General features: G+C 35.4%; 1 protein-coding gene across 1 annotated transcript; it reads left to right on the top strand.

Annotated features, from left to right (window-relative positions):
- The first annotated feature begins 486 nt into the window (after positions 1-486).
- nudcd1 (NudC domain containing 1) lies at positions 487-27350 on the top strand. Its single transcript, XM_077195356.1, has 10 exons — positions 487-733; positions 1058-1212; positions 5448-5636; positions 5786-5975; positions 6737-6925; positions 10114-10321; positions 12447-12591; positions 16639-16764; positions 26442-26601; positions 26767-27350. Exons 1-10 carry the CDS (start codon positions 619-621, stop codon positions 27051-27053), a joined length of 1764 nt encoding a protein of 587 aa, XP_077051471.1. The 5' UTR covers positions 487-618; the 3' UTR covers positions 27054-27350.
- Positions 27351-27861: the final 511 nt, after the last annotated feature.

A 27861-nucleotide genomic window follows, 5' to 3' on the forward strand; every position in this document is an offset into this window, starting at 1 on the left:
TTGTCATTGTTCGTGCCATATCACTTTTTAACATACAGAGACAGTAGGATATGTTCTTATTTTGTACCTGTTGAGTAGCGTACCAGTAAAACAACAACAACATAAAAACCCCTAATGCTTAATAAATAGGATTGCCAAATGTGAATCCAGTATAGCATGAGTCACAAAGTAAAATGCATAGCTAAAAACAGCCTGATTATTTGCATAACACATTTACACATTCCAGCTAAGTGTACACAAGTGTACAAAATAAAACAAACTGTCTATTATAAAAGAAAAGAAAAAGAAAATACAATTTTTAGACTGTATAAACTAGCGTTAGTTAACCAAAAATAGCAGTTACATCTTTTTAGATATAAACAAATGAAAAATAAAATGTAAACAAATATATTTTAATAATAATAAGTCATTAACTAGGCCATTAAAACGAAAACTACAGAGACTCAATTTCCCAGAATCCCGTGCGGTCGGTCCGTCTAAAAACTCGTCCGCGTTTTAGCGTGTGCATTACAGTAAAAGCTTATTTCCTGTTACTACCAACGTTAGATTTTGGTTTTATTAAAGACATTTATCTTCGAATTGAATGTACTGTTTCTTTGGAATATAATTTTAAGAAATATGGCTTCACCGAATTGCTCATTGAAGGTAAACAGAGAGTTGCTGGATCCCAGTTTTGAAAGTTACAGGCTTTCACTGGACTCTATTCCTACTTACAATGTAGAACTGGATGCAGGTGAGAAAAACAATTATTTTACCTGTTATAGTTTGATTTTATTCATTGTATAAGTGTTTGTATACCAAATGCATATAAAGGCTTTTGATAACTGCACTGTGAGCTGTAACATTGTCATTATAACAGTCCGTATAAACCGCATACAGATAATGCAGCTCTACAACATGTGCAGTGCTCTTTGTGAATTACTAGATGTGTGCATCTTTGTTATGATCTTAAAGTTTGCCTAAAGCTGTGTTTAGGGCACATGACATAGTTTGGGATGCCTTCTCCAAGTCTGCTGCAGTTATGCTGATCAGTTATGCGTTTCTTTCTTTCTTTCAGCTGTGGCTGAGGTTAAACTGAAAGACAGTCAGTACACCCTGGACCATGTGAGAGCATTTGGTATGTACAACTACCTTCATATAGATCCCTGGTACGAAGACAGCGTCTACTTTGTTGACAGCAAGGGCCGGGTTCTCAATCTAACAGTCACATTGGTGAGTCTCTTAATGTCATTTCTAAAATAGGCTATGGAGTATAAGGGGCACATATTTTGATGAACTTATATTTCCACCCCGGAGCACATAGCTACTGTATTCTCTCTCCCCTAGAATGCATGTGTGGGTCAGAAACAAATATACATTCTTAATAAATATAGCCTACTAAATAGGTAAATAGGCACTCAGCAAACTTCCAAGGATGCCACTGGATGACTTATATATTATGTTTAAATAATTTAAAGGGATCCTATTATGCCCTTTTACAAAGACTTGATTTAGTTTTTGCGGTGTACTAGAATGTTTTCATACCTGATTGTTCAAAAAACATTATTTTTCACATATTTTACATTATTACAGCACCTCTTTATCCAGTCTGGCTCGAACACAGCAACACGCCGATTTTGATGAAGCCCCTCCTTCCGAAATACGAAATGCGCTGTGATTGGTTAGCTGGCCTAGTGTGTTGTGATTGCCACGGCTTAATAGTGCATGTTCGGGAAATGTTCCACCTCCATGACTGCGAGTTCTTCTCTAGTGGAAATATGAATAAGGATGGCGTCAATTTCAAACCAATTTGAGAACGATTCAGACCCTGACAATGTTAACAAACAAGAGGATCGTGCAGAACAGATTTCATGCACAGACTTTGCAAGCACTGATTTCACAGGACGTTTCAGAGTGGTATGTTTTTTTGTAATTTTCTTATACAATGTTATCCACCATTTAATTGTGATATTGGTCGGAAAACTAATGTAATACAAACAGTAATAGATCTCAAAACCATGGTTAATTTTCCTAAGGAGCGCTGAGCTTACAAAAGCAACAGAAAACAAGCCGTTTTCCATAAAATGTGCAGCACACAGATAAACATTTGGGTTATAATGTTCAGGAAAAGTGTTTTAAATAAATTTTAACCATTCTTAAGTTTGTCAGCCGTAGGAAGGTCAAACAAATAAGTTTTGGAAACGGGGTGGGAAAAAAAACAGTGTCTCTTTGACATAGCGACAACACTGTCTTCTCTAATGCAGCTCAACCAGGCCTCGTCCCCATGTGTATTCCCTCGGCGTGGATTATTTAAATGAGTAACATTGTGACTTGTAAGATCTCGAAAAAACGTGTTGTAGTCCAAATAAATCGTTCGTTGTAGTCCTTGGAAAGTGGGTTCTGGAAAGTAAAATATCTCCCTTTGGAGTTGAGCTTTGTAACCTTGCAGATATTTTTTATGCTCAAACAGCTAAATTACACTCTAAATAAAGTTGGAAAAAGTGGAAAAGTATAATAGGACCCCCTTAATATCAACACTCACAGTTTCTGTTAAGAAAAAAGTTTGAAAACAAGTAATGCGGTCATAATTACAGCAGAGGTACAAGGTAAAAAATCTTAGCCGAAATGGAGGGCCTTCGATTATTGTGTTGAAAATGGGGGGCTTTTGAGTTAAAAGATTGACAAACATAGTTTAAATGTATGTTCTATACAGTATATGTTTTGAACAAGGGGATACAGCGGGTGCTTTTCAATTGGAAGGCTGCGTCTTAGTAAAGCTGCATATCTCATCACCAACCTCTGTCTAAGGATGTCTCAACTTGAAGGGTCGTATCATTCTAGCATTTAATGCTGAGGACTTTAGCCTAAAAACCTCAGAAGGACTCAATGCAGAAATGCAAAACCTCAATGCAGCCTGCTGATTGAGAAGCATGTAGTTTTAGACTATTTCTATTTTTTTCTTCTACCAGCAGAGGGCATTCATGGTTTATAGTTGTGTCAAAGTAGAAGTTTTGATCAAATCTTGAGTTTACCAGTATAAAAATTTTTTTTTTATCTTGTTCATTATTTTACATATTTGAAGTCATCTTATGAATAATAGAAAGCAGTTTATAGTGCTCACTGCTCACAGTGTAATGACAATCTAGGTATGTGCGGTATTTCCACATTGGTTATAGGCCAGTATTATTGATTTTATTTTTGGTATTGGATATTTAATTGTGCATGTTCATTTAAATCTGTTTTAGCTTACCTTCTCCTAAAAACAAAATCTTTAAAAACGAATTTATTAAGACTGTTAAATGCGGAATTCATGTTTATGTTGTCACGCCTAAATTTACTTGTATTATTTAAAAAGATTTTCTGTTTTATAGTGTTTGAATTTGAATTTTTAGGAGTTTGATTTCAGATGCATTACTTTCTCAAAGGAATCAAACAATTGCTTAATAAGTTAACATTCACAAATGCATAATATAATTAAAATTCACAAATGCATAATAAGATGAAATGCAGCGTTGTTTTGTTCTGAGCTAGTTTTAAATCAAATGCTGATGATTTGAATGTAATTTATGTAATTCTTGCTACTGACATGCTGGGTTAAGAAATTACTCGTTATGAAATGTGCCAGTTGCGCTATAATTACAGCTAACATACTGCAATTATCTCTTTTTGGGGACTGTTTGTATTCTCTCAGAGGTACTAGACGGGGGCATTTTACCTCTGGGAAAGAAGTGAAAACTGAGATGGATCTGTTTGAAGCTCCATGGCAACCAAAGGCCAATTGCTGCCCAATTCTTTGGAAAAATAGCTACCTTATAGAGAGTGTAATTGATGATTATTAAGTTCATTGTAATCATTTTCAAATTGCTGCCTTTGAAGTTCAGGAACATGCAGACTTGGATGTATGACACTTATTAGTTTTACTTCTTAATAGTTTCATTTGCTGTTTAAAAGGTTTTTGGCTTGAGGTTGAAGCCCTTGTAAAGAAAATGATCGTAGTGAGATGGTGGATCGTCGTGGTACACAAAACAAGTTCTTTCACATTAACTTTGGATTTGCTGCATTGCTGGCTTGCTTAGTGCTTTATTAGTTTAGTTTTAATTATTTGAACTCTTTACCGGAAAAGTTGACATTCATACCCTTTACTGATTGATCCATTGATGTTTCTACCTCACTGTAATTGCATGTATTTCCATTTGCATTGTGCACCAAAATACATACAGATTAATCATGTCTATATAAAAATATCCTTTTTAGTGTACTGCACTTAGGTATGAAAGCTTGTTTCTGACACAGAATAAAAAAGAAAAAGGTAATCGGGACTTTTTATCTTGCAATTCTTTTTTTCAGAATTGGCAGTTATAAAGTCAGAATTGTGAGATATAAACTCGCAATTGCAAGAAAAATTGTCAGACTTTGTTACTGGCAATTCTGACTTTTTTTCTTTTGCAATTCTGACTTCAATTCTGATTTTATAACTCGCAATTCTGAGAAAAATAGTCAGAATTGTGAGATGTAAACTCGCAGTTGTGAAATAAAAAAGTCGCAATTATCTTTTAAATTGTTTTATTCCATGGCGGAAACAAGCTTCCGTTTTCATATGGAATTAAAATAATAAATAAATAAATGCATAAATAAATATACTTTTTTTTAAATATACAAAGAAATGAAAAAAATAAAATAAATGAGTAGTTATACTTTTATTTCCTTTTTTATGTATTGTTGTATTTATTTTTTCATTTATTTATTTATACATTTATTTATTTCCACTTTTATTTATGTATTTATGTCTACATTTATTCATATGTTTGTATAAATAAATGTGGAAAAAATACAATTATACATAAATAAGGGGGGAAAAGTATAAATACTCATTTATTTTTGTTTGTTTTTTACATTTCTTCATATATTTATTCTTCATATATTTATTTATTTATAACATGCTCATTTGGAGTGTTTGTTTCGGAACCTGGCACATTTTCTCCCTTATTTCAGTTCGTTGAGGTATGAACATGGCAAAATGGGTCTGAGATTGCCTGTACATGGTGGTCTCGGCCTGCTTGAAAATGAACTCTGGAGCGGTTCGCTTGTGGTGAGAAAGCAATCCAGGCTCTACCACAATATATGATTAGTAATTATGTAAGTTGTGTGAAAAGCCGTTTTTTTTTAGGTTTTTTTTTTATGCTAATGCCTCTCAAAATGAATCATGGGTTAATCTGGAGCAAAGATGAAGTGAAATTCCTAATTGAAATTTAGTCTGACTAATTTACTCGCAAATGACTTTTATCAACAAATTTCGGTCCGTTTAGAAATGTTTCCTTGTGAAAGTGAACCGAAACCCAAAAGAAAATGCAATATTGTAACAATTTTAAGTCCGAAAATGCCCTTAGACTTCTGTTCCTTATGGTGTAGAGATGGTCAAGGTGTGATTTTCAGAATAATTGACAGGTGTCCATCTACTATTTTCCCAGGACACAGCCTTGGGCAAACCTCGTGAGATGTTCCTTTTTGAATCGGACCCAAGCTTGTGTGAGGGGGAGCAGTTGTGTGCTTCCCTGAGCCTGACCTCTGCGACTTGGGCCGCACTGTCGGATGGAACCGGAAAGTTGACTCTATTGCGCACCAGCAAGAGGGGAGAGAGTTCACATCTTAAATGGGAGGTGTGGGAAAGTCGACCAGTATTTTTACTTAACAGTTACATTTCTCACTCATCAAAAAATGATTGATTGAGAATTGATTGAGAGTTTTATTCAATTTTACACGTTTACATATTTTGCATATATACTGTTTTTTTTATTTTTACTCCCAGCCGATGTTCAGTGAGCGTCTCGGAGAGCCGTTCATCATCGTTCACAGCCTGGCTCACGTGCGCTCTCATGTTCATACCATTGAAGTGCTGCTTCTGAGAGTCCAGAAAGATCCATCTGATGCCAAAGGCAGCGGTTTCTCAATCTCACTGGAGTGGATCACTGTGGACAACTCTGTTGGGGAGGAAGAGAGTGAGTGTCTCTCTGCTGTTCAGCTCAAATGATTTCAACTCTTATTTAAAAACAGGAAGTGCACAATTTTTTTAATACTTTTTATTACCAACAATTAAATATATGTTCATTTAAATTTAAAGCATTTTCAAGGACCTTTTTGGACATCATTGTATATAATGACAGTATATAGGGAAATATACACTACCATTCAAAGGTTTGGGGTAGGTAATTCTCTAATGCTCACCATGGCTGAATTGATATGATCACAAATACAGCAATATTGTGAAATATTATTACAATTTAAAATAACACTTTTAATGTACAGTATTTGTGCAATTTATTCCTGTGATGAAAAGCTGAATTTTCAGCAGCGATTACTCCAGTCACATGATCCTTCAGAAATCATTCTAATGTGCTGATATTTGGTGATCAAGACAAGAGATATTTCTTATAATTATCCATATTAAAAAAAAGAAAAATTATGGAAACCACAATACATTTTTTTCCCCAGAATTCTTTGATGAAAATAAAGTTCAAAGTTAAATATATGTCTTTACTGTCACTTTTGATCAATTTAATGCATCCTCGCTAAATAAAAGTATTAATTCCTTTCAAATAATTGTAATGACCTCAACGTTTGAGCTGTTAGCTAGCTGTATAAATTAAATATTTTAAGTCATTAAAGATATCATTTTGGGTTGGAGGTGCTGGAAAAATAAAGAAGGAAAAAAAATACAATGTAGAAAAATACAGCTAGTAAAGTGCTTTCTTTCTCACAGGTGAGGAGAGGAAGTATGGTATGAGGAAGAGGAGGATGATGAAGGGCAAGTCTGTCCCACACTATGCTGCAGTGGAGCCTCAGGGTAAAGGAGTCGTTGTAGCCTCAGAGAAGCCATTCACGTTTACTGAGGTGGACGGACTTCCGCTTGAAGAACCACCTGCTGAAAATATGGAGGTGGAAAACTCAGGTGAGAACCAACTGTTAGGAAAACAGAAGGTCATATTGGAATGAACATTACATTCGGATAGACAAAACAATCTGAAATAGTCGCAGGAACTTCTAGAAAGTTCAGTTTCACCACCACTCTAGGTTGCACTTTGACCGAATTCTGAAAGCTTGCAAGAAAAGACATTTGAAGTTGCCACCAATTCAACTAGAAACTCTCAAGTGCTGCAGTCTTGTGGTAGTGCACTTTCATAAGAATCAAGAATGAGAGGCTTTTTGTATCCATAGAAACATCAGAAAGAATAATTCGAATAGAATTCCTCAAATAGATGATGATGAGGACTGGAGAGGACCATGCGCTTGTGTACTGCAGTGGTCATCTGTTTGGTTTATTTTTCTATTTTGTATATTGTACATAAAATTAAAAGTTTATGTAAAGTAGGCCGATTTGTTTTATGTAAATATAGGGCAGCTGCATGACACATTGGATCGAAATGTACGTCAATTATTTTCTTTGTGACAGAATGAGGTTTAATAAATAGCAAGTTTTAGTGCTACAATATCATATATTAAATCCTGTCATGACAAGCAGTTAATGTTTATTTATATATTCTGTGATGAAATTGTCCTGACATTTTGAATTAACTAGCACCTCGTTTTCATTATCATTTGACATTTTCTTTATGCCAGCGAGTGCTAATTGCAAATATTGCTTCATTAGTGGTGCTCAGACTTGGACGGTAGAGTCCCTTCCGGTCAAATATTTGTTTATTTCCTCATTTAAAAAACAAGAGTTTTTGTGTGTTTGAATTCTTCCTTTCTAGCAATCCGAAAATAGTCAATGATTGAATTCACAAAAGCTTTAAAACTAAAATTTCAAACATATCGATAGGTAATTATCTTAATGTCCTCTTTGGCTCATTTCCTATTTTTCACTCTTAACACCTGTATTATTAGTCATCTGGAAACCTGCAAGATGAGGGAACTTTTTATAGCCCATTTGGTTCCTGTGCTCCCTTTGAGCTTTTTTTTTCATACATAAAGGAGTGATCTCGCTTCATCCTCTTCTTCTTTCTCTCTCTCATTTTAAGAGGCTGAGAGTTCTGAGAGACTCCATTGGTAGGTGGATAACATGGAGGTGCATTAGCTTGTTTCAGAAAGAGAGGTCGACCTTCCTTAGCCACAAAAGACTATTAATGGTCACACGCACACCAGACATTAATACTCTTGGATTGTTATGGGGGTGAGTAAATGGTGCCAGAATATTTTTTATTTATTTATAATTTTATATATAAAAAAGGGCCCTTTTTAATATTTGTTATTATTTTTTGTTTTTGTTTTTGTTTCATGATTTAGGGTAATTTTCACCTTCTTTACCCCTTACAATTAAGACTTTTATTTTATACACGACCGTTATCGTGAATAATTAACCCCTTCACTGGTCACATGGTGACAAGAAAACATGGACAGACAGACATGACTCGTCGCCCTATAAATGGACCATATTTTTACAGTATTTTATATTTAGCCTCAATGTTCACTTATATCAGTAATCACATTTCCTATGATCATTTGCGCAATTTCCATTTCTGTAGAAGATTATATAACTTTGGTACTATACTTTAAGACTTATGTAGCTTACCTCTATTGTGAGTGAATAACCTTTTTGCTGATCTACTGACATTGGCTGTTACATTGTTGGTCATCGGTGTAAAGTAAGCTGCTGAATACACATGTGCTCGTTGTTGTGACGTCACAATTAATATTTCTTAAGCCATTTTTGCTTTTTAGATTTTGGGGGGGGGGGGGGAGTTTTGCATCATGTCTAAATAGTACATCAAACTCTTATTTCAAAAGAGCAAATCCTTTTTTCCATGATATGTCCCCTTTATACACACGGAATCAGAGTGATTTAACAGTGTCACGGAACATCTTTGCCCTTCTCTTCATTATCCTGTTTTGCTCAGCAAGATTCTGGTTGAGGCGCAAGTTGACTAGACCTGCAACAAAAGAAGATAATGAGCATACTGCTCTCAGTCCTCATCACACTATAAAGCAGCATTATGGCTTGAGAAAATTGTTCCAATTTCAGTAATAAGGTTTTGCCAGCAGAGCTAAGACTGTGCGTGGGTGAAACTCCGACCCTTATTTCCTCATCCACCTCTCTTTTTACCTTCGGCTTCTGATTAAGGGATCAACTGCCACAAACTTTTGTGAGGAATTCAGTAAAAATGAATTTGAGCCTGCTTATAGAGTTGTATATTAGCACTTGCTCTATTCCATCTTCCGATTCATCTCCCAAAAATCTGTGCCGAATGCAGTTTACTGTAGAGGATGCTGCAGAATAAAATGATCTGGCAAACTTTACTGGGGCCTGTACAGCATCAATCCATCACTGTGATTCAAACAGCTGAATCAGCTCTTTAAAATGCTAAGTGTGTTCAACTACATCATCTGGATGCCAGTGTGATCAATAGAAATGTACACAAGCATATTCTCTCATGCTCATTTATCGCTCTCAAGGCTGCATTTATTTGATAAAAAATACGGTACAAACATTTATAAAAAAGTAGTCTACTGTAAAAGTACAGTATAATGACACAAAGGTTTGCCACATTGTCCTGAGAATACCTCCTAAATTAGCTGGCAGCGCTACCTACTGGTTAAAACCATATAAGTAACCTTATAAAACCACCACCAGTGGTGCCATAACCAAATCTACTTACGGTAACTTTACAGTTTTAGTGCCACTGGTGTGTTTGTCTTCTGTCATTTCTGCAGAAAAGGCTTTTCCTTCCAATTATGTTCCTTCCATTGCTAAATAAAGTCACACATTGACACAGAATATGTCATACAGGTTTTATTTGTCACCTTTTGCAGTAGTGTCACAATGACCTCAGAACTGATACTTTGTATTACGCACAATCACATAGTTCACCATAGTTAAATGATGTTAAATAGACAATGGAATTGAACAGACGAGGCTGCAATACAAAATACAGCTTAGTCTCATTATTTTAAAAGTTAATGTTTTCTCACTTACAGAGTTGTTTTTAAGATATTCTCAAATCTTTGTCTGTAGTGTTTCTGACCTGTTTTAGCAAAAAATCATGTGAAGGTCTACCAGGTATCTGTGAAATTTAGTTATGCATTCATCCATAAACATCTGCTTTGTATCAGGTGTCACTTCTTGCATTGTTCCTATCACAGATCCCATCTACTTCTGGCAGCAAACAGAAGAGGATGTGACCGTTTGCGTGCGTTTACCTGAAGGTACCACCAAAGATGACATCCGCTTCAAGCTCACCGTTGATTTTCTACGTGTCAGAGTAGGAGATTATGCACCGCTGCTGGATGGGCAACTGTTTGCTCCTGTAGATCCTGAGGCCAGCACTTGGACCATTCAAGATGATAGGAGGTAAAAATATTCTGATAGTAGTTGGAGCAACAAATTGTTGGTTTGTTAAAATAAATTTTTTACCCCAAAAATTACAGGTCTTCTAAAGCCATTTAAAAGTTTTGTGTGAGGAACAGACGAGAATAACTTTAGAAAGGAAATATTCCCTTGTACCTCTCAAATCTCATATCCACAATAATGTTATATAGTCAGCTAACATAGATGAGCTTTTGTCAAAATTGCAAAAAGTGATTGTATTGGAAGTATCAGTAAGCAAAAGAAAAAACTTTGCAGTTAAACTTTTGTAAAGAATAAAAAATAATAAAATAAAAAAAAGAAATTGGGATAATATAAAATTAGAGGGTTTGTTTACCCAAAAATGAAGATTCTGTCATCATTTACTCACCCTCATGTCATTCCAAACCTGTAAGACTTTGGTTCTTTGAAATACAAATAAAAATATTTTTAATGAAATCTGAGAGATTTCTGTCCCTCCATTGAAGGTCCTCGCAACTACCACTTTGTCGCTTCAAAAAGTTCTTAAAGAGATTGTAAAACTAATCCATTTTAATTGGTTTAGTCCAAATTTTCTGAAGACTTTATATGATGAACAGATTGAATTTTCAAGTGGGTTAGTTTTGTGATCATTAGTTACAAACCGGTCATTGTGTAGCATGTCAATGGACAGACAGACATCTCTCAGATTAAATATCTTCATTTGTGTTTCGAAGATGAATTAAAGTCTTATGGGTTTAGAACAACATGAGGGTGAGTAAATGATGACACAATTTTCGTTTTTGAGTCAACTAACCTTTTAATATAAGTTAGTATAATATATTATAAGCTCACGCATGCAAGAAATTGTAGCAACAAATTAAGAATTACTTTCCAAGATTTATTAATTTGTGACTGTGTTTATTAATAGGTTTTCTCATTTTAGTTACATTTTGGCCATGTTTTATTAAATTGTTCCCTTATTTTAGGTAAATCGTGGCCATGTTGTACAACTTTTTTTTTTTAAATTAAATAAGTAGTGGAAACAAATTCTTAATTTGTGGCCGCAATATCTTGAAAAATCTTAAAATCTGAACTACTTTACCGACTAGACAAAATTCTTAATGTCGAATGGACTACTTATGTCTTTATTTGGAGATGGACAGTCCTCGGTCACTATATGGAAAAGAACAGCCTGGACATTCTGCTAAGCATCTTCCTTTGTTCTCCATTGAAGAAAGAAAGTGGTCGTAATGACTTGAGGAATAAAGGATGACAGAATTTTCTTAAAGGTAGTGGCTAACTTGAAAAATGTTACTAAAGCTTATGAAGTTTCACATTATGTCTTGACAAAGGCTAAATATATTGTAGTTATGCACAAGAGGATTTTGGCAAATGTTGAGCTGAAGCAACGCATATGGAGAACAACCGCCCACATTGTTGTACGTTTATGAGAGGTGTGAGTTGTCACAGTGCCTCCGTACACATTCATCACGCATCACAACTAGTCATTTCTCAAAAACATGATTAGAGCGTTAGTTGTTCATCGGATTTGAATTTCCACATCCGTCCCTTCATCCGCTGTGTCTTCCTCTCTCTAATAAACATCATCTCACGTCTCGTTCACTCACCACCCCCTCCAGAGACACAAACAACCCCTCCACCCACATTGTTCTCTGTCCTCTCGTCTATGTTTCTAGATCCTTGATTTTAATAAGAAGCCCCTCATGGCCCCTCTTGTGCTCTTGAGTGTGTGAGAAGGACTTTGTTTTGAGTGTTTATACGTGCGTTTATGTTTTCTCTGTCTGTTGTTTTGTCATTTGCATTTTTATGGGAACCCAAAGCAGCCTTTGTTTGAGGCATAAGTAATATAATGGAATATATGAAAGGAATCATTTTTATCAGATGCAATTAAATAGATTGGAAATATTCCATACTTAAAAGTACTTGTACACCGAGTGCAAAGGGAAAAGCAAGTCCTTTTGAATCACTGAATTATCAAAACAAAATGTGTTTTTATTCAGTCATCTGTGTAATAGGAAATCATTTAAACTTCATCCAGAAGGTTTAATTTTGCTTTGTTTTTTTGTGATGCACTATGAAAAGATGTTCAATCATGTTTATCTGTAATTATTTGTTTTTGTTTGTGTAGTTTGGAGGTCAATCTACAGAAGCGAAGTGAAGGCCCACTCTGGTCCGAGGTGGTTCTGGGGAACCGGAGAGGAGAGTATCTAATGAATGACGACCAAAAATCGCAGCTCCAGCAGAAACTCTCGTATCTCACTGCTGAAGACCTGGTCAGTTTCTTTCAATAACTTTTGAAACACATTTTATTGGGACAAAATTTGTACACAATAAATTATTAAATATTTTTTTATTTCACTTCCTGTTTAGATTTATCATAACTTTAAATGTGAATTATTTCATAGTTTTATGGGGAATTTTCAGGGTTTCATTTTCATTTTCATTTTGTTCCTTGAGATACACTTGAGGGTGAATACCCCTCCACCCACATTGTATACCCCTCCACCCACAAAGTATTTTGCACGAAAAACATATGCAGAAAAAAATCATTATTTTCAACCTTCATTCTGATCTTCTGTCTGAAATCACACGTTTTTAAGTCAAGTCAAGTCACCTTCATTTATAAAGCGCTTTGAACAGTATGGATTGTTTAAAAGCAGCTTTACAGTAAAAATAGAAATTACCGTGACAGATTATTTAGGTTTTACCACAGCTCTAAGACAAAGTTATTGTCCAGCTCTGGCCTTAAAAATGTATAATACATAAATTTTTGTCGAATCTGCGTAGCCACGCGAACCGGAGTTATACAGACAACGTTTTATCTGTACAGAGGTAAAATGAAGGAGGCCTTCATAGGGGAGAGACTAGTTTACGCTTTAGGACTGCGTTGTCGTCTTGTCCAGGTGCTTGTCCTTCATCAGATCTGGGTACGGCCTGTATCCGGTGGACTGCGGTAAACCTCGGGATAAACAGAGAGACTAGTATTAGCGTAGACGCCATCCTTCTTATGATGTACCAAGTACATCAGGATTTATGGGAAGTGTTCCCGGTCCCAGCAGTCGATTTTGATGTTCTAGGTATTATCAACTGGCCGAAATTTTGAGAACGCAATAGACGTGAAGGTGTATAATGCGTTAAGTACTGCGCAGCTAAACCATTTAGTGCTTTGAAAGTAATCAGCAATATTTTAAAATTTATACAATGTTTAATAGGGACCCAGTGTAGTGTTGACAGAACGGACTAATATGGTCATACTTCCTGGTTCTGGTAAGAACTCTAGCTACTGCGTTTTGGACCAGCTGTAGTTTGTTTATTAAACGTGCAGGGCAACCACCCATAATAGCATTACAATAATCTAGCCTTGATGTCATGAACGCATTAACTAATTGTTCTGCCTTTTTCATTGAGAGCATATGACGTAATTAAGATATATTTTTAAGATGAAAAAATGTGGTTTTACAGATACTAGACACGTGACTTTCAAATGAAAGATTGGTATCAAAGAGCACACCCAGGTTCCTAACCAATGACAAGGACTTGACAAAGATGAATTAATGATATTAAGAAGAGGATTTATGACCTCTGGAAGCATCTCTTTCAGTAGCTTAGTCGGTATAGGGTCTAACATACATGTTGTCGATTTAGATGATTTAACGAGTTTAGAAAATTCTTCCTCTCCTATAGCAATGAATGAATCAAATTTTTCGTCAGGGGGACTACAATGCACTGCCTGATGCAATACTATAGTAGGTGGTTGCATAGTTACAAGATTTATAATATCAAAATTATAAGTAAAGAAGTTCATAAAGTCATTACTGCTGTGCTGCTTGGAAACATCTTGGGTTGAAGCTTTATTTTTCGTTAGTTTAGCCACTGTTTCAAATAAATACCTAGGGTTTTGTTTATTGTCTTCTAATAGGGTTGAAAAATAAGCAGATCTAGCAGCTTTTAAGGCTTCTCTGTATGCAATCGTGCTCTCTTTCCATGAAATGTGACATGCCTCTAGTTTTGTTTTCTTCCAGTTGCACTCCATTTTTCTGGCCGCTCTCTTAAGGGCCTGAGTGTGCTCATTGTACCATGGCGTTGGACTATTTTCTTTAATCTTCTTTAAGCCCAAAGGAGCAACTGTGTCTAAAGTGCTGGAAAAGAGAGAGGTAAAAATTTCTGTCGCAATATCAAGTTCTTCTAAGCTATCTGGGATGCTGAGATTATGAAACTGATCAGGAAGATTATTAATAAAGCAATCTTTAGTGGCAGAAGTGATAGGTCTAACATATTAGTAACACAGAGTCGGCTTTGCAGCTTTGGCTAAATTAAGATTACACAAGATTAGATTTCAACGGCATCAACATTGATTCCGTGTTATAATATTAGATCTAGAGTATGATTACGACAATGAGTAAATCCTGACACGTGTTGTTTAACTCCAATAGAGTTAAGTATATCTTTAAATGCCAATCCCAATGCATCTTTTTCGTTATCTACATGTATATTAAAATCACCAAAAATTGACCCTTTGCAAGGAGTTAGATTGACAGACGATCTGACCAATCATAATCCGCCGAATCCACCATTTTTGTGTCTGTCAAAGCAGTCAGGAGAGTTAGTTGATTATCCTGGGAGGATTTGAACTTGAAAAATAAAGTGTACTGACGTCTTTCCGCGGTTAAAAGAACATTCCTTTTTATCTTCATTCATGTTTATTTGATGCTATAAATTAACTAGAAGGAAGAGTTGATCGGTTCACGAGCAGCTTTAACTGAAGCTCTACAGTGATCTGTCAGACACATTAAAGAGCCACAAAACGGTATTTATTGTTTAAATTTCTTTAAAAAATGACCAAATTTGAAAGGTGAGACTTGTTTCATTTCAAAAGTAACCTGGTCTGTCCTGTCTGTCAGTGCGTTGTCAATGTCCTCTCTGCTCCACGATGTATTTTTCACTGCGTGAGAACATGGTGTGGCGTGAGAGCAGCGTGGCTTGTCGGACATAGCAACAGTAACTAAAGGGGGCGGGTCTTTGCAAACAGTCAATTAGAGCTTTATCTGCACCCAGTACTATCTCTGATAGAAAATCAGCAAATTATTTGATAAAGTTCGTGTGGTGCCCTGGTGGCCTGTATACAGTAGCCAGCCCAAATCTCAAACTTGATTTATCATTTACACTAGATAGTTTACACTAAGCACCAACACTTCAAAAGAATTATATTTAAAACTAGACTTCTTAGTAATTCTGAAAATTACTATAAATTACAGCAACACCTCCCCCTTTGCCTTTCGTACGAGGTTCATATTTATAACCGTAATCTTGGGGGTTGGATTCATTTGAAGGAATGTAATTGTTTGGTTTTAACCAGGTTTCTGTCAAACACAGCACATTTAGGTTATAGTATGTAATCATATCATTAACAGTAAGTGCTTTTTAAGTAAGAGATTGAATATTCAGCAACCCGAGCTTTAGCATTTGTTCATTTGTATTATATCTATTTTTTATTTGTTGAACATAAATTAAAGTTTTACCCTTAGATGGGTGTGGAAGTTTTTTGTATTTCCTAATTTGGTGAACAGACACAGTCTCTATATGATGATATCTAGGTGACAGAATCTCTAAGTGATGGGATTTATCAGACCTCAGTGATGTGAGACAGCTAGCAGATGGTCGGTTTAGCCAGTCTGTCTGCTTCCTGACTTGGCCCCCTGTTCATGTTTGAGCTCTGAGACTATGTGCCATATTACTTGAGAGAAGAGCAGCACCATCCCAAGAGGGATGAATACCACCTCTTTTCAACAGGTCAGGTCTGCCCCAACAACTTTTCCAATTGTCTAGGATTTTAATATTATTTTATTAAGGGGTGGCTCCTTTAAGGCTTGCCAGTAAACTGCCACTGTTATGACTGGTTAACGTCATGGCATAGGAAACAGTATCAACTGAATGTCGGTTGGCGGGACCTATGGTGGGATGAGGTATTTGTCAATGTTTTGCTCTGGAGGCAGACATATGCAAATCTATTTTCCTGTGTGATGTCACAGGTCACCCAATATCAAAATGAGCTGTTTCTGGAGCTTGATTAAATAAATGATTGGTTTATAATGAGAAAGATGTTTTAAGCCATTAAACGTGCAGAATGCTTTAATGGTAGAAAGACCTATTATATGTCAAAATATCAAGGCAAATATGATTTCAAGTGTCTTGACCCCTTTAGGGTTTAATGACAATAAAATGTATGCATAAAAGATATTTGTAGGGAAAATAAATAAATCATGAAGACATTGGGAAAAGTTTCAAAAATGTTAGTATTTGTTTCTGATTTGACTTCATAGAATCCAAACCCAGAGAAGGACAAGCCCCCTTGCAATGCTCAGGACCTGGAGGACTGTGACATGTTTCCAGAGGACAGCTCTACACTGATGCGCTTTGATGGTGCCACTCTGAAGCCCACCCATGTGGTAAGGCCATAGAAATACAGGTCCTTCTCAAAAAATTAGCATATTGTGATAAAGTTCATTATTTTCCATAATGTAATGATAAAAATTAAACTTTCATATATTTTAGATTCATTGCACACCAACTGAAATATTTCAGGTCTTTTATTGTTTTAATACTGATGATTTTGGCATACAACTCATGAAAACCCAAAATTCCTGTCTCAAAAAATTAGCATATTTCATCCGACCAATAAAATAAGTGTTTTTAATACAAAAAAAAAAGTCAACCTTCAAATAATTATGTTCAGTTATGCACTCAATAGTCAATACCTGGTCGGGAATCATTTTGCAGAAATGACTGCTTCAATGCGGCGTTTCATGGAGGCAATCAGCCTGTGGCACTGCTGAGGTGTTATGGAGGCCCAGGATGCTTCGATAGCGGCCTTAAGCTCATCCAGAGTGTTGGGTCTTGCGTCTCTCAACTTTCTCTTCTCAATATCCCACAGATTCTCTATGGGGTTCAGGTCAGGAGAGTTGGCAGGCCAATTGAGCACAGTAATACCATGGTCAGTAAACCATTTACCAGTGGTTTTGGCACTGTGAGCAGGTGCCAGGTCGTGCTGAAAAATGAAATCTTCATCTCCATAAAGCTTTTCAGCAGATGGAAGCATGAAGTGCTCCAAAATCTCCTGATAGCTAGCTGCATTGACCCTGCCCTTGATAAAAACACAGTGGACCAACACCAGCAGCTGACATGGCACCCCAGTCCATCACTGACTGTGGGTACTTGACACTGGACTTCAGGCATTTTGGCATTTCCTTCTCCCCAGTCTTCCTCCAGACTCTGGCACCTTGATTTCCGAATGACATGCAAAACTGAGCAACAGTCCAGTGCTGCTTCTCTGTAGCCCAGGTCAGGCGCTTCTGCCGCTGTTTCTGGTTCAAAAGTGGCTTGACCTGGGGAATGCGGCACCTGTAGCCCATTTCCTGCACACGCCTGTGCACGGTGGCTCTGGATGTTTCTACTCCTGACTCAGTCCACTGCTTCCGCAGGTCCCCCAAGGTCTGGAATCGGTCCTTCTCCACAATCCTCCTCAGGGTCCGGTCACCTCTTCTCGTTGTGCAGCGTTTTTTGCCACACTTTTTCCTTCCCACAGACTTCCCACTGAGGTGCCTTGATACAGCACTCTGGGAACAGCCTATTTGTTCAGAAATTTCTTTCTGTGTCTTACCCTCTTGCTTGAGGGTGTCAATGATGGCCTTCTGGACAGCAGTCAGGTCGGCAGTCTTACCCATGATTGCGGTTTTGAGTAATGAAACAGGCTGGGAGTTTTTAAAAGCCTCAGGAATCTTTTGCAGGTGTTTAGAGTTAATTAGTTGATTCAGATGATTAGGTTAATAGCTCGTTTAGAGACCCTTTTCATGATATGCTAATTTTTTGAGACAGGAATTTTGGGTTTTCATGAGCTGTATGCCAAAATCATCAGTATTAAAACAATAAAAGACCTGAAATATTTCAGTTGGTGTGCAATGAATCTAAAATATATGAAAGTTTAATTTTTATCATTACATTATGGAAAATAATGAACTTTATCACAATATGCTAATTTTTTGAGAAGGACCTGTATAATAGAGTGCAACAGTCGGGTTTCGGATGGAAAATTGTTTTTAAAAATAACTTTTGCACTTTTTAAGACAGACCTACTGTGAGTTTAGAGGTTGTAATTCGGTGGTATGCGCTTTGCTAAATCTGTCTGTTCATTTTATTTCAACGTATTTTTTTTAAATAATCGTGTTTAACAGGTAAAGTTATGGTGAAAAACTACATTACCCATGATGCTGTCCAGAAATTTCCGCTAATCAGAGAGTCAAAACACAGAGCTTCCAGAGAATACACACACTCTAAAAAATGCCCAACAACCCATGTTTGGGTCAAATATGGACATTTTTAAATACAATTTTAAACCCAACAGTTGGGTTGAAAGAATCAAGCATTTTTTTAGATTTCACTCTCATAAAGCAATCTAAATGATGTAATGAGATGGTTTCCCCTCACTCTCAAAATTCGTAATTAGGTGTATATATTTACATTTTGCAATAAATTTAACATTATTTATATAGAAATAATACACTTTAAATGAGAAGTTTTATATTTCTACATCGATTTTTTTTTTTCATGCAGTGGTTCATGGGATTGGAGTTATTTCCCTCAATAAAGGCATTAAGTACAGAGTCTTGCACGTTGTCTTTTTGTCAATTTTTTGCTTCAACTCGTGGTTAGTTGGTTTGGTTTACTGCTTATAACAGTTTAACAAAGACTTTAAAATATCTCTATCTCTAAATATCTCTAATGATTCTGGAACCAACACTGAAAAAGTGGGCAGGCACTGTTGCACTCTATAGGCTGGTAGAATGGCAATTTGCATAAAACATTTGGTGGGTCCTTTAAATGGGGAGGGCTTTAAAGTCCAGATGTTGTCTATAATTTGTAAGTTATCATTTTAGGTGTAAATAATTGTCCAGACAATGGTTGCACTACTGTGAATTGATCCACCTCAACCAGTAAAAGCAACAAGTACCATATGACAACTATACATGTTGAGGTCGATGCATGTTTAGATATTAAACCTTAATTTAAACAGCATGGCACAGTGTGGAAAAACTACATTTATTTAGTTAGTTTCGTTTACATATTTGGTTATTAGCTTAAGTTGAGCATTAAGCATTTTAATATTTGAAGATCTAGGAATTTACTATGGACCCCTGGCATGTTGGTGACCTGAGCAACCACCTATATCACATACAGGACCAGTTGGCTGTGTTTTAGAAAATTGTGGCAGTAGTTAAAAAAAAAAAAAAAAAAACTTAATCTGGCGTGATTGTAAAGATTTCATTGCTTTCAGATCAATGTTTAAATTGCTACTGACCTTACGCAGCTGTTCTTTTTTCAAGTTCCCATAAGAGGCTCATGATGTGTGAGCACAAAACTGCAACATTGATTTTTCTCTCCTGGCATCTTGTGCGTCAGGTAACATTCCTGCACTTGATGGTTCGGCACAATCTAGCGCTAACTGTCTCTTTGACATGTAATCAAGGGATCAGTCACCTAAAAGTGAAATGGCTGAAAGCAAAGTCAGTAGTATTATGATGGCTTTCTACTTCGATTTCAATAGGTCTTTTGTGCCAGAAATCTCATTTAATCACAAGAAATAATTTTCCCTTCTAAACTCCTCAAATAATGGCTTTATTACCGGTACAGCTGTGATAATCAAGTCAAGTCACTCTAGTTGTTTGGTATATGGATTGAGTATACTGTACATATTCATACAAGACAGAATGAGAGTCTAATTACACCTGATTATGAATAGTTAGTAAATGATAGCTTTTGAAACTCGGTTTCAAGTTCTTTAGTCTTTAATACATGAAATAATAGTAGGAGAGTTGATAGCATAAATTATTTTGAGAAACTTGGATGCTGGATCCAAAATTAGTTGTATTTGGAATAATTTAAATTAACAATTAAAATATATATAATTACAATAAATACCTAAAAATTACATAATATACTGTATATAGGGCTGTCAAACGATACAAATTTGTAATCGTATTAATTACATGATGTTGATTTAATTAATCTAACTAATGACAAATCAGTCACACATCAAGTTTAGCTGAGACATTTCCCCCCAAAAAATAAAGTCATTATTGTGTTAAATGAGAAAATAATCAAATTAGACATTATATTAGACATTATATCAAATTAGACAATATTGTATTTGATTCACCAAAAAAATTATTACAAATAAACTACAACATCCTACTACAATGACCATGATTTTTTTTTTTTAGAAGCTGCATCTGAATTGGAATTTAGATATATTTATAGATCGTTTATTCAGCTCAGAGGTGGCAGGGATGCATTTACACTGCAATTATAATTGTATAAATAATGCAATGAGATTCATAGGTTTTAAATGGGCATTATAGGGATAGTTCACCCAAAAATGAAAATTCTGTCATCATTTACCCTCCCTCATTTCGTTTCAAACCTGTATGACTTACTTTCTTCTGTGGAACATAAAATATCATTTGAAAATATAATTTGAGAAAGTTCTCAGTTCATACAATGGAAGTGAATGGTTACCAAAACAATTACATGGCTATCAACATTCTTCAAAATATCTTATGTTCCACAAAATAAAGTAAGTCATACAGGTTTGGGGAAAGAAAAAAAAACTGGGGGGGAAAAATTGACACTTAAAATATACAGGGCAACTATTTGTTACTAGGTATTTATATTTACATATATTCATTTGGCAAACACTTTATCCAAAGGGTTTGACTCAACTATTATTATTATTAATAATAATAAAAATACAATAAAATATAATTATTAATATAATAATAATTATTATTATTATCATTCATTAATTATCACCGTCTCCTACCTTTTTATTGTAACTCAATATAGGTCTTCTCATCCTACATATCACTTTTGCCTGTACATGCAGTACATTTTGTACATTTCTTTCAAATGTTTTTTTCTTTTGTTGCTTCCCAGTATTTTTCCCAGTACAATTACCATTCCGCCCCCCCACGCACGCACGCACGCACACACACACACACACACACACGCACAATTTCCTCTCTTCATCTCACTACTAAATCACTTGCATGGATGCAGCGAAACACACTGACCTTTCCCTGAGTGCACTTTCTCACAGATTGCAAAGCCGTCTCTCTCCAGGTTCTGAGGAGAGCCGTGCCCATGGCGACCTCTTCAGAGATGTCAGATTGCATGTTTGTTTCCCCTTAGTGGGTGCGGGAGAAGACCTGAAAGAACTTGTATTTCTTTTTGTGTTCCTGAAGAGTGGCACCTCTCTTTAGAGACACACACTCATCTTTCAAATGAAGCCATGACAGCAGCAAGTAAAGGAGAGGGTTTGACATTTACTGTTTATCTGATCACTATGATCACCATCATTTGAGATGAGCTTTTCCATTAAACATAAACAGAAAAATGCTTGAGATGGCAATGATGGATGGTTATTTTAATATTTGAGATGAGTTCTGTAGTAAATGAACCATTAGCCCATCAGCTGTCACTTGAATATATATATGTTTAAACCTGTATGACTTCAGTTTGTGGAACAAAAAATGAGATTTTTTTTCTTTTTTTTAAGTACTTTTTTATTTTTTTATTTTTTTAATAGTTTTGGACCTTAGAGACGTTCAAAATATATTTTTTGTGTTACACAGAAAAAAAAGTTTTTGGAGTGATGCTAATTAAAAATTTTGGCCAAACTCTTCCTATTCATTTATTATTTAAAGACTCATTTTTATTTTCAAAATGTAAGATTTTTTGAAATGATGTATTAATAATTTACTAAGGCTGGGCATTGACACAAACTCTTCATGATTCAATTCGATTAACAAGCCAGCATTAGTAAATCAATTTCGATTTACTAATGTGGTAAACTACCAGGGAACAACAGTTGGTACATCACTATAATATTGAAGGTTACAATTACCTGATTTAATGACATAATTATTAAAAAAGTTAAAAACATAAAAAAAGTGGTATCGGTGCATCCCTAATAACTAGCAATAAACTGCCGCTTTGCTTCAACTAAAGGCGCTGTATAATTTGTCGCACTACATTAACGAGTGCCAAAACATTATAAAATTGACAGAATTTGAAACGTTGACGTTGTTTCAAAAGTAACAAAGCATATTGCATTTTTTTTAGATGAGAGGCATGTTACAAAGTTTTGTTCATTTATCAACTGAAAACAGCATAGACTGAAAGATTGATTTGGGGGATTTAAGAATCAATATCAGTACTTAAAAATGAGAATAGATTAAAATCGAGAAACAAATATTATTTTTACCCAACCCTATCATTTACTGTTGCTAATTCTGCTGATTAAAAATTTTACGCCAAGGAAAAGTTAATCAGCTGCCTGACATTAAATGTTTTGTGATTTGTGATTGTGATGATTTTTTGTGGTGGGGTCAGTGTAAATATTTGCATGCCAAGCAGGCAAGCAGAAGAAAAAAAAAATATCGTTGAGCTCTTCACAACCACTTCGTTCATGAATTAAACATGAGACTGTGTGATGTTCTTGTGAAGCTGTTCTGGCACAGCCAGGTGCCCATTTGTGGAGAGCTATAAACATTTCGACCTCTCACCGAGAGACCAAACAAGTGTGACTCTGAACATAATGAAACAGAGGTTTTAAGGGCCTTTATTTAAAGACGTGTTTCATTATATGACCTCATGTTCTCTTTGTGTGCTGCTGTTGACGGCATAAACGTGTACATCATGGGGCCAGTTACATTTGCTCTCATAACAATACAGGGAAACATTTCAGAATTCCCTCCTAATTGCAGTGTCTAGAGCGGTTGGCTTTGTGTGTGACTTTTTATCAAATGAGTGGAGACAGTAGATAACTAGAACATAAGTGACTTGAGCTCTATTTGCACAAGTTGTTCCAAAAGGCAGGCAGCAACATTATGATTTCATGAAATCTCATTTTGGTCAAATTCAATTTTAGGATGTGTTGCACTTGCTCAATGAAGATGCATAAATACGTCTTTCCTCTGTTTGCTCGTCTTTGGGATGTATTTATGTTAAGTATATTTCAGTTCTTGTGTTCTCGGTTTTCATTTCTTGTTTTGTTTCTGTTTCCAGCCTTGTCTGGGTTACACAATTATGCCCTTGTTTGTTTCCATGGTTATGGATTAATTTCCACCTGTTCCTTGTTCAGTTCCTCCTCCTCTTATTTATAGACACATGTTTTGAGTTCTCAGATTTCTGTTCTCGTTCGTTCTACAACAGTGGTTTATTTTCCTTTTTTCCCTAGTTTTCTGGTGATTAAAAAATAATCTCTCACTAATTATTGAATAGTCTCTCTCTACTCTCCTTACTTGCCACCACAATATGAAATTCATTTTTTTTATGTTTTCTAAAAATAAATCTCTTGTACTCACTAAGGCTGCATTTTTTTTAATCATAAATGCAATACAACCAGTAATATTGTTAAATATTATTACAATTACTAATATTTTAAAATTACTGTTTTCTATTTTAATTTTAAAATGTAATTTATTCTTGTGATGGTAAAGCCGAATTTCCAGCATCATTACTCCAGTCTTCAGTGTCACATGATCCTTCGTGCTAATATGCTGATTTGGTGCTCAAGAAACATTTCTTATTATAAATGTTAAAAACAGTTGGGCTGCTTAATTTTGGTGGAAACCGTAATACATATTTTTCAGGATTATTTGAATAGAAAGTTCAAAAGAACAGCATTTATTTGAAATATAAATATTGTGTAACATTATGAATGTATTTGCTGTTTATTATTTTCTTTAAAAAAAATTTACTGACCCCAAACTTTTGAATGGAATTCAATTATGAACAATTGTTATATCATATATGTCATGTTTTTATATGAATATTCAAATATTTATAAATGATTTATAAATTGAATGAATATAATGTAAAAACTTGAATAGTTCACCCAAAAATGTACTAGCTCTCATTCCATCCTAGGTATTTATGACTTTCTTCTTTCAGCCGAACACAATCAATAGAGTTATATTAAATAATATCCTTGCTCTTCCCTGCTTTGTAATGGCATTGAATAGTGCCCGAGTCATCCTTCCACCAGAACTCGACTCTCTCATGAACGCGCATGTGGCCAGTGCCGGAAACCAGTGATTATAGTTTATAAAGTTAGAAATATGGATATTTTTCTTACAAATATGCGTCGCTTCGCTTCAAAAGGCCTTTATTAACCGCCTGGAGCAGTATGGATTTCTTTTATGTTGGATAGATGCGCTTTTTGGAGATTCAAAAACTCAGGCACTATCCAAAGCTGGAAAGAGCCAGGATATTATTTAATATGACTCCGATTGTGTTCAGCTGAAAGAAGAGTCCTAGGGTGGCTTGAGGGTGATTCAATTATGGGATAATTGCTACATAAGTGTCCAAAGTAAAGTCAAATCTACAGTGCTGATTTGTGTGGCACACATCACACAGAATGGCTGCTTATTTAGAGGGTTGATGTCTCAGTTAGGATTCTGCCTTAGAAGGCATTTCTCTGTGAATGCAGCTTACTTTGGTTAAAATAGAGCTTTCACTGTTCATTTTGAAATACAAGGACATAACAATTGTCTTTTCAACTCTAATCTCTGGATGCCAAAACAAAATAATTAATACTTTTGATATCCAAATATTTCTTGTAGTATAGCATCACTCATTCCCTTTCTACATTGATAAATATCAGCAATTCAACTAATTCCAGACTGAATCTGAACAGGTTTGTAGCGGTAATTTAGCAGCATTTTATGTCCGAATGAAAGTGTTGGCAATTTTAAGAGGCATTTGATCATATGAAGCTGTCACCACTTGTGAATAGCAACTGTCACATATTTGCTTTGAATTTAATGTGCAGTTAGACTAGTGAGCAAAGCGAGATGAGATTTCAAAAATTGTATTTTTATGGAGATGTTGGCAGCTAGCATTCTTCAAATGGATTTTAGGACAAGTGTAAAATCAGAGGTACGATCACTTGAGAATTGAAGTCGTAACACTTATCATTTTCAGTACAACATGAAAACTGTTGTTATTCATACCTAGAGAGTCATTTTACATCATGTCCGTGACTATAGTGATTGTCTAACAGCTGCCACCATCTTGCATTGCTGTTGTTTACTCTTGATGGTTCAATCCTGCTGTCGTTTCATAATGGGATCTTTTTATGAGAATATGTATGAAGATCTTTTTCTTTCTCATTTCATTTTCTGCTAGAGTGACAGCATAATAGACAGTGAGTACAATGAATAATTGACTCAAAAGAATTCAATATCCATTCATATCCATTCTGCTTACCAGCCTTTATTTCTACTAAGATATTATCTTAAATAGGCAACAGCACAAAGAATATAGTTTTTTTTTTAACAACAAGGTATAGACAAAATTGGTCATTTTACAAATGCTTTAACAATGGCAATGTTGTAGATCATTTAAATGTGTACATAATGTAAAAATGATCTAGACCAATTTATCAAAGTCTAAATATAAAGAATTAATTCGAACACATCTGATTCTTTTTTTTTCCTTTTCTTTTCTTAAAAAGTTTGTGGTCAATAGGATTTCTTTTTTAAATATGCTTGTTCCGCAAGGATGCATTACATTTTTCAAAATTGACAATAAAGACAAATTAAAGTTGTCCTTTTTAACTTTGTGTTCAACAAAGTATCCAAAATAAACATGGTTTCCGCAAAAAACATTAAGCAGCACAAAAAGTTTTCAACATTCATAATAATAAGAAATTTTTTTAGCAGCAAATCGGCATATTAGAATGATTTCTGACGGATCATGTGACACTGAAGACTGGAGTAATGATGCTGAAAATTCAGCTTTGCCATCACAGGAATAAATTACGTTTTAAAAATATTTTGTAAGAATTTTTAAGAAATGGGATATTTTAAATTGTAATAATATTTCCCAATATTACTGTTTTACTGTATTTTTTATAAAATAAATGCATAAGAGACTTCTTTCAAACACATCTAACCAACCCCAAACTTTTAAACGGTAGTGTTTTTAAAGTGTGTGTTTAGTGTTTTTTTTTTTTTAATGACACAGATCATTTTGGATTATTTACATGCATTTTCTTGACCTTTAGGTGAGCCTAGGAAGCCACCAGTTCCTTTTCTCTGTGCATATTGACCCCTCGGAGATGCCCGCTTTCTGCTTACGGCACGATGTCGATGCCCTGCTCTGGCAGACTCGTACAAACCAGGACAACAATATATGGGAGCACATTTCTACTTTTAACGCACTTGGTAAGACAAGCTGTTCGTGAACACTGTGTAAAAAAGCTCTTATACTTCCTTCTGATAGTGATTTTAATCTCCTTTTTTGTGTTTAATGTCTAATTGGAGAGTGAGATGATGTTTTGCTCTAAAATTGTTCTTATAAATCTTTCATTCATCTTATCCCACGTTTAGGTTATGTTCAGGCTTCAAAACGTGATAAAAAGTTTGCGACCTGTGCCCCCAACTTCTCATACTCAGCTCTGTGTGAGTGCCTCAGGCGTGTCTTCATTTACCGTCAGCCTTTGCCGGTCGACACGGTGCTCTTCAACCGGAAACAGGGTCGGCAGGTCGGGCAGGTCGCCAAACAACAGGTAGCCAACCTGGACACCAATGACCCCGTACTTGGATTCAGGGCCACTAATGAGAGACTCTTTGTCCTGACTGCCAACAACCTGTTTGTGCTGAAAGTGAACAATTAAGATTCTCCAGTATTTCTGCTGGATGAATTGACACTTCTGCTCCAGGGTTGGTCGCTGATCATTTGATTTCATTGGTGTACATTCAACTCATCCAGTACACCACTGTCATATTTCAGGACTGAGTTGGTATGAAATTCTCTAATGTATCTGTGTTTTTGTGTGTTAGTACTTGTCTTTACATGTAAAATATCATGCTCATATGCTCCTCCAGAGACACAATCTAGAGCATGAATGTTGCATTGCATTCCATTTAGAATGTACAGATACATCAAATAAAAAAGCATCTGTAAGACCCTGTCTGCTTTCTGCTCATCGTGTTTTTTAACATTTTGACCTCAATCAGTGCAAAAGTTAAAGTATTTACATTTTCCATTATTTTGTTTCCAGCAGACCACGACCCCATCAGAACAAACCTTTTTGACAAAGCAATTATTTCACCAGATATGAGTCAGCAGTCAAAGATCAACAGATACCACATGCCATGAGAACTCGTCAAAATTGTACAGACAGTTGTGGCACATTCTATTAATAATGTAATGTAATTTTATGATAACATTGTCCTTGTGAAATGTTATATGTTATTACTATAGTAATAGCTATACATTATGCATAATTACATACAACTAACCCTAAACCTGTCAGGCGCTGTGTACGCTGTAGTTAAGAGCATGATCCCAAAGGATAACTAAAGAGTCTTTAATAGTAAATTCGTAATAAACACGTAGGAGAATCACAGGGAAGAAGCTCAGGAAATAACCACACTTAACAGAAACAGATACAGGTGCGTAGAACTAATTAACAACCAAGG

The sequence above is a fragment of the Siphateles boraxobius genome, unplaced genomic scaffold, assembly GCF_051911475.1.
Source record: "Siphateles boraxobius isolate OS27281-9 unplaced genomic scaffold, OSU_SipBor_1 33, whole genome shotgun sequence".
Classification (NCBI taxonomy): domain Eukaryota; kingdom Metazoa; phylum Chordata; class Actinopteri; order Cypriniformes; family Leuciscidae; genus Siphateles; species Siphateles boraxobius.

Excerpts from the sequence above, each read along its gene's own strand:
- nudcd1 (XM_077195356.1), top strand. The coding sequence starts at position 619 with ATGGCTTCACCGAATTGCTCATTGAAGGTAAACAGAGAGTTGCTGGAT. Across the intron at positions 16,765-26,441 it reads CTCTGAAGCCCACCCATGTG|GTGAGCCTAGGAAGCCACCA; the intron begins GTAAGGCCATAG and ends CTTGACCTTTAG. Across the intron at positions 26,602-26,766 it reads TTCTACTTTTAACGCACTTG|GTTATGTTCAGGCTTCAAAA; the intron begins GTAAGACAAGCT and ends TCCCACGTTTAG.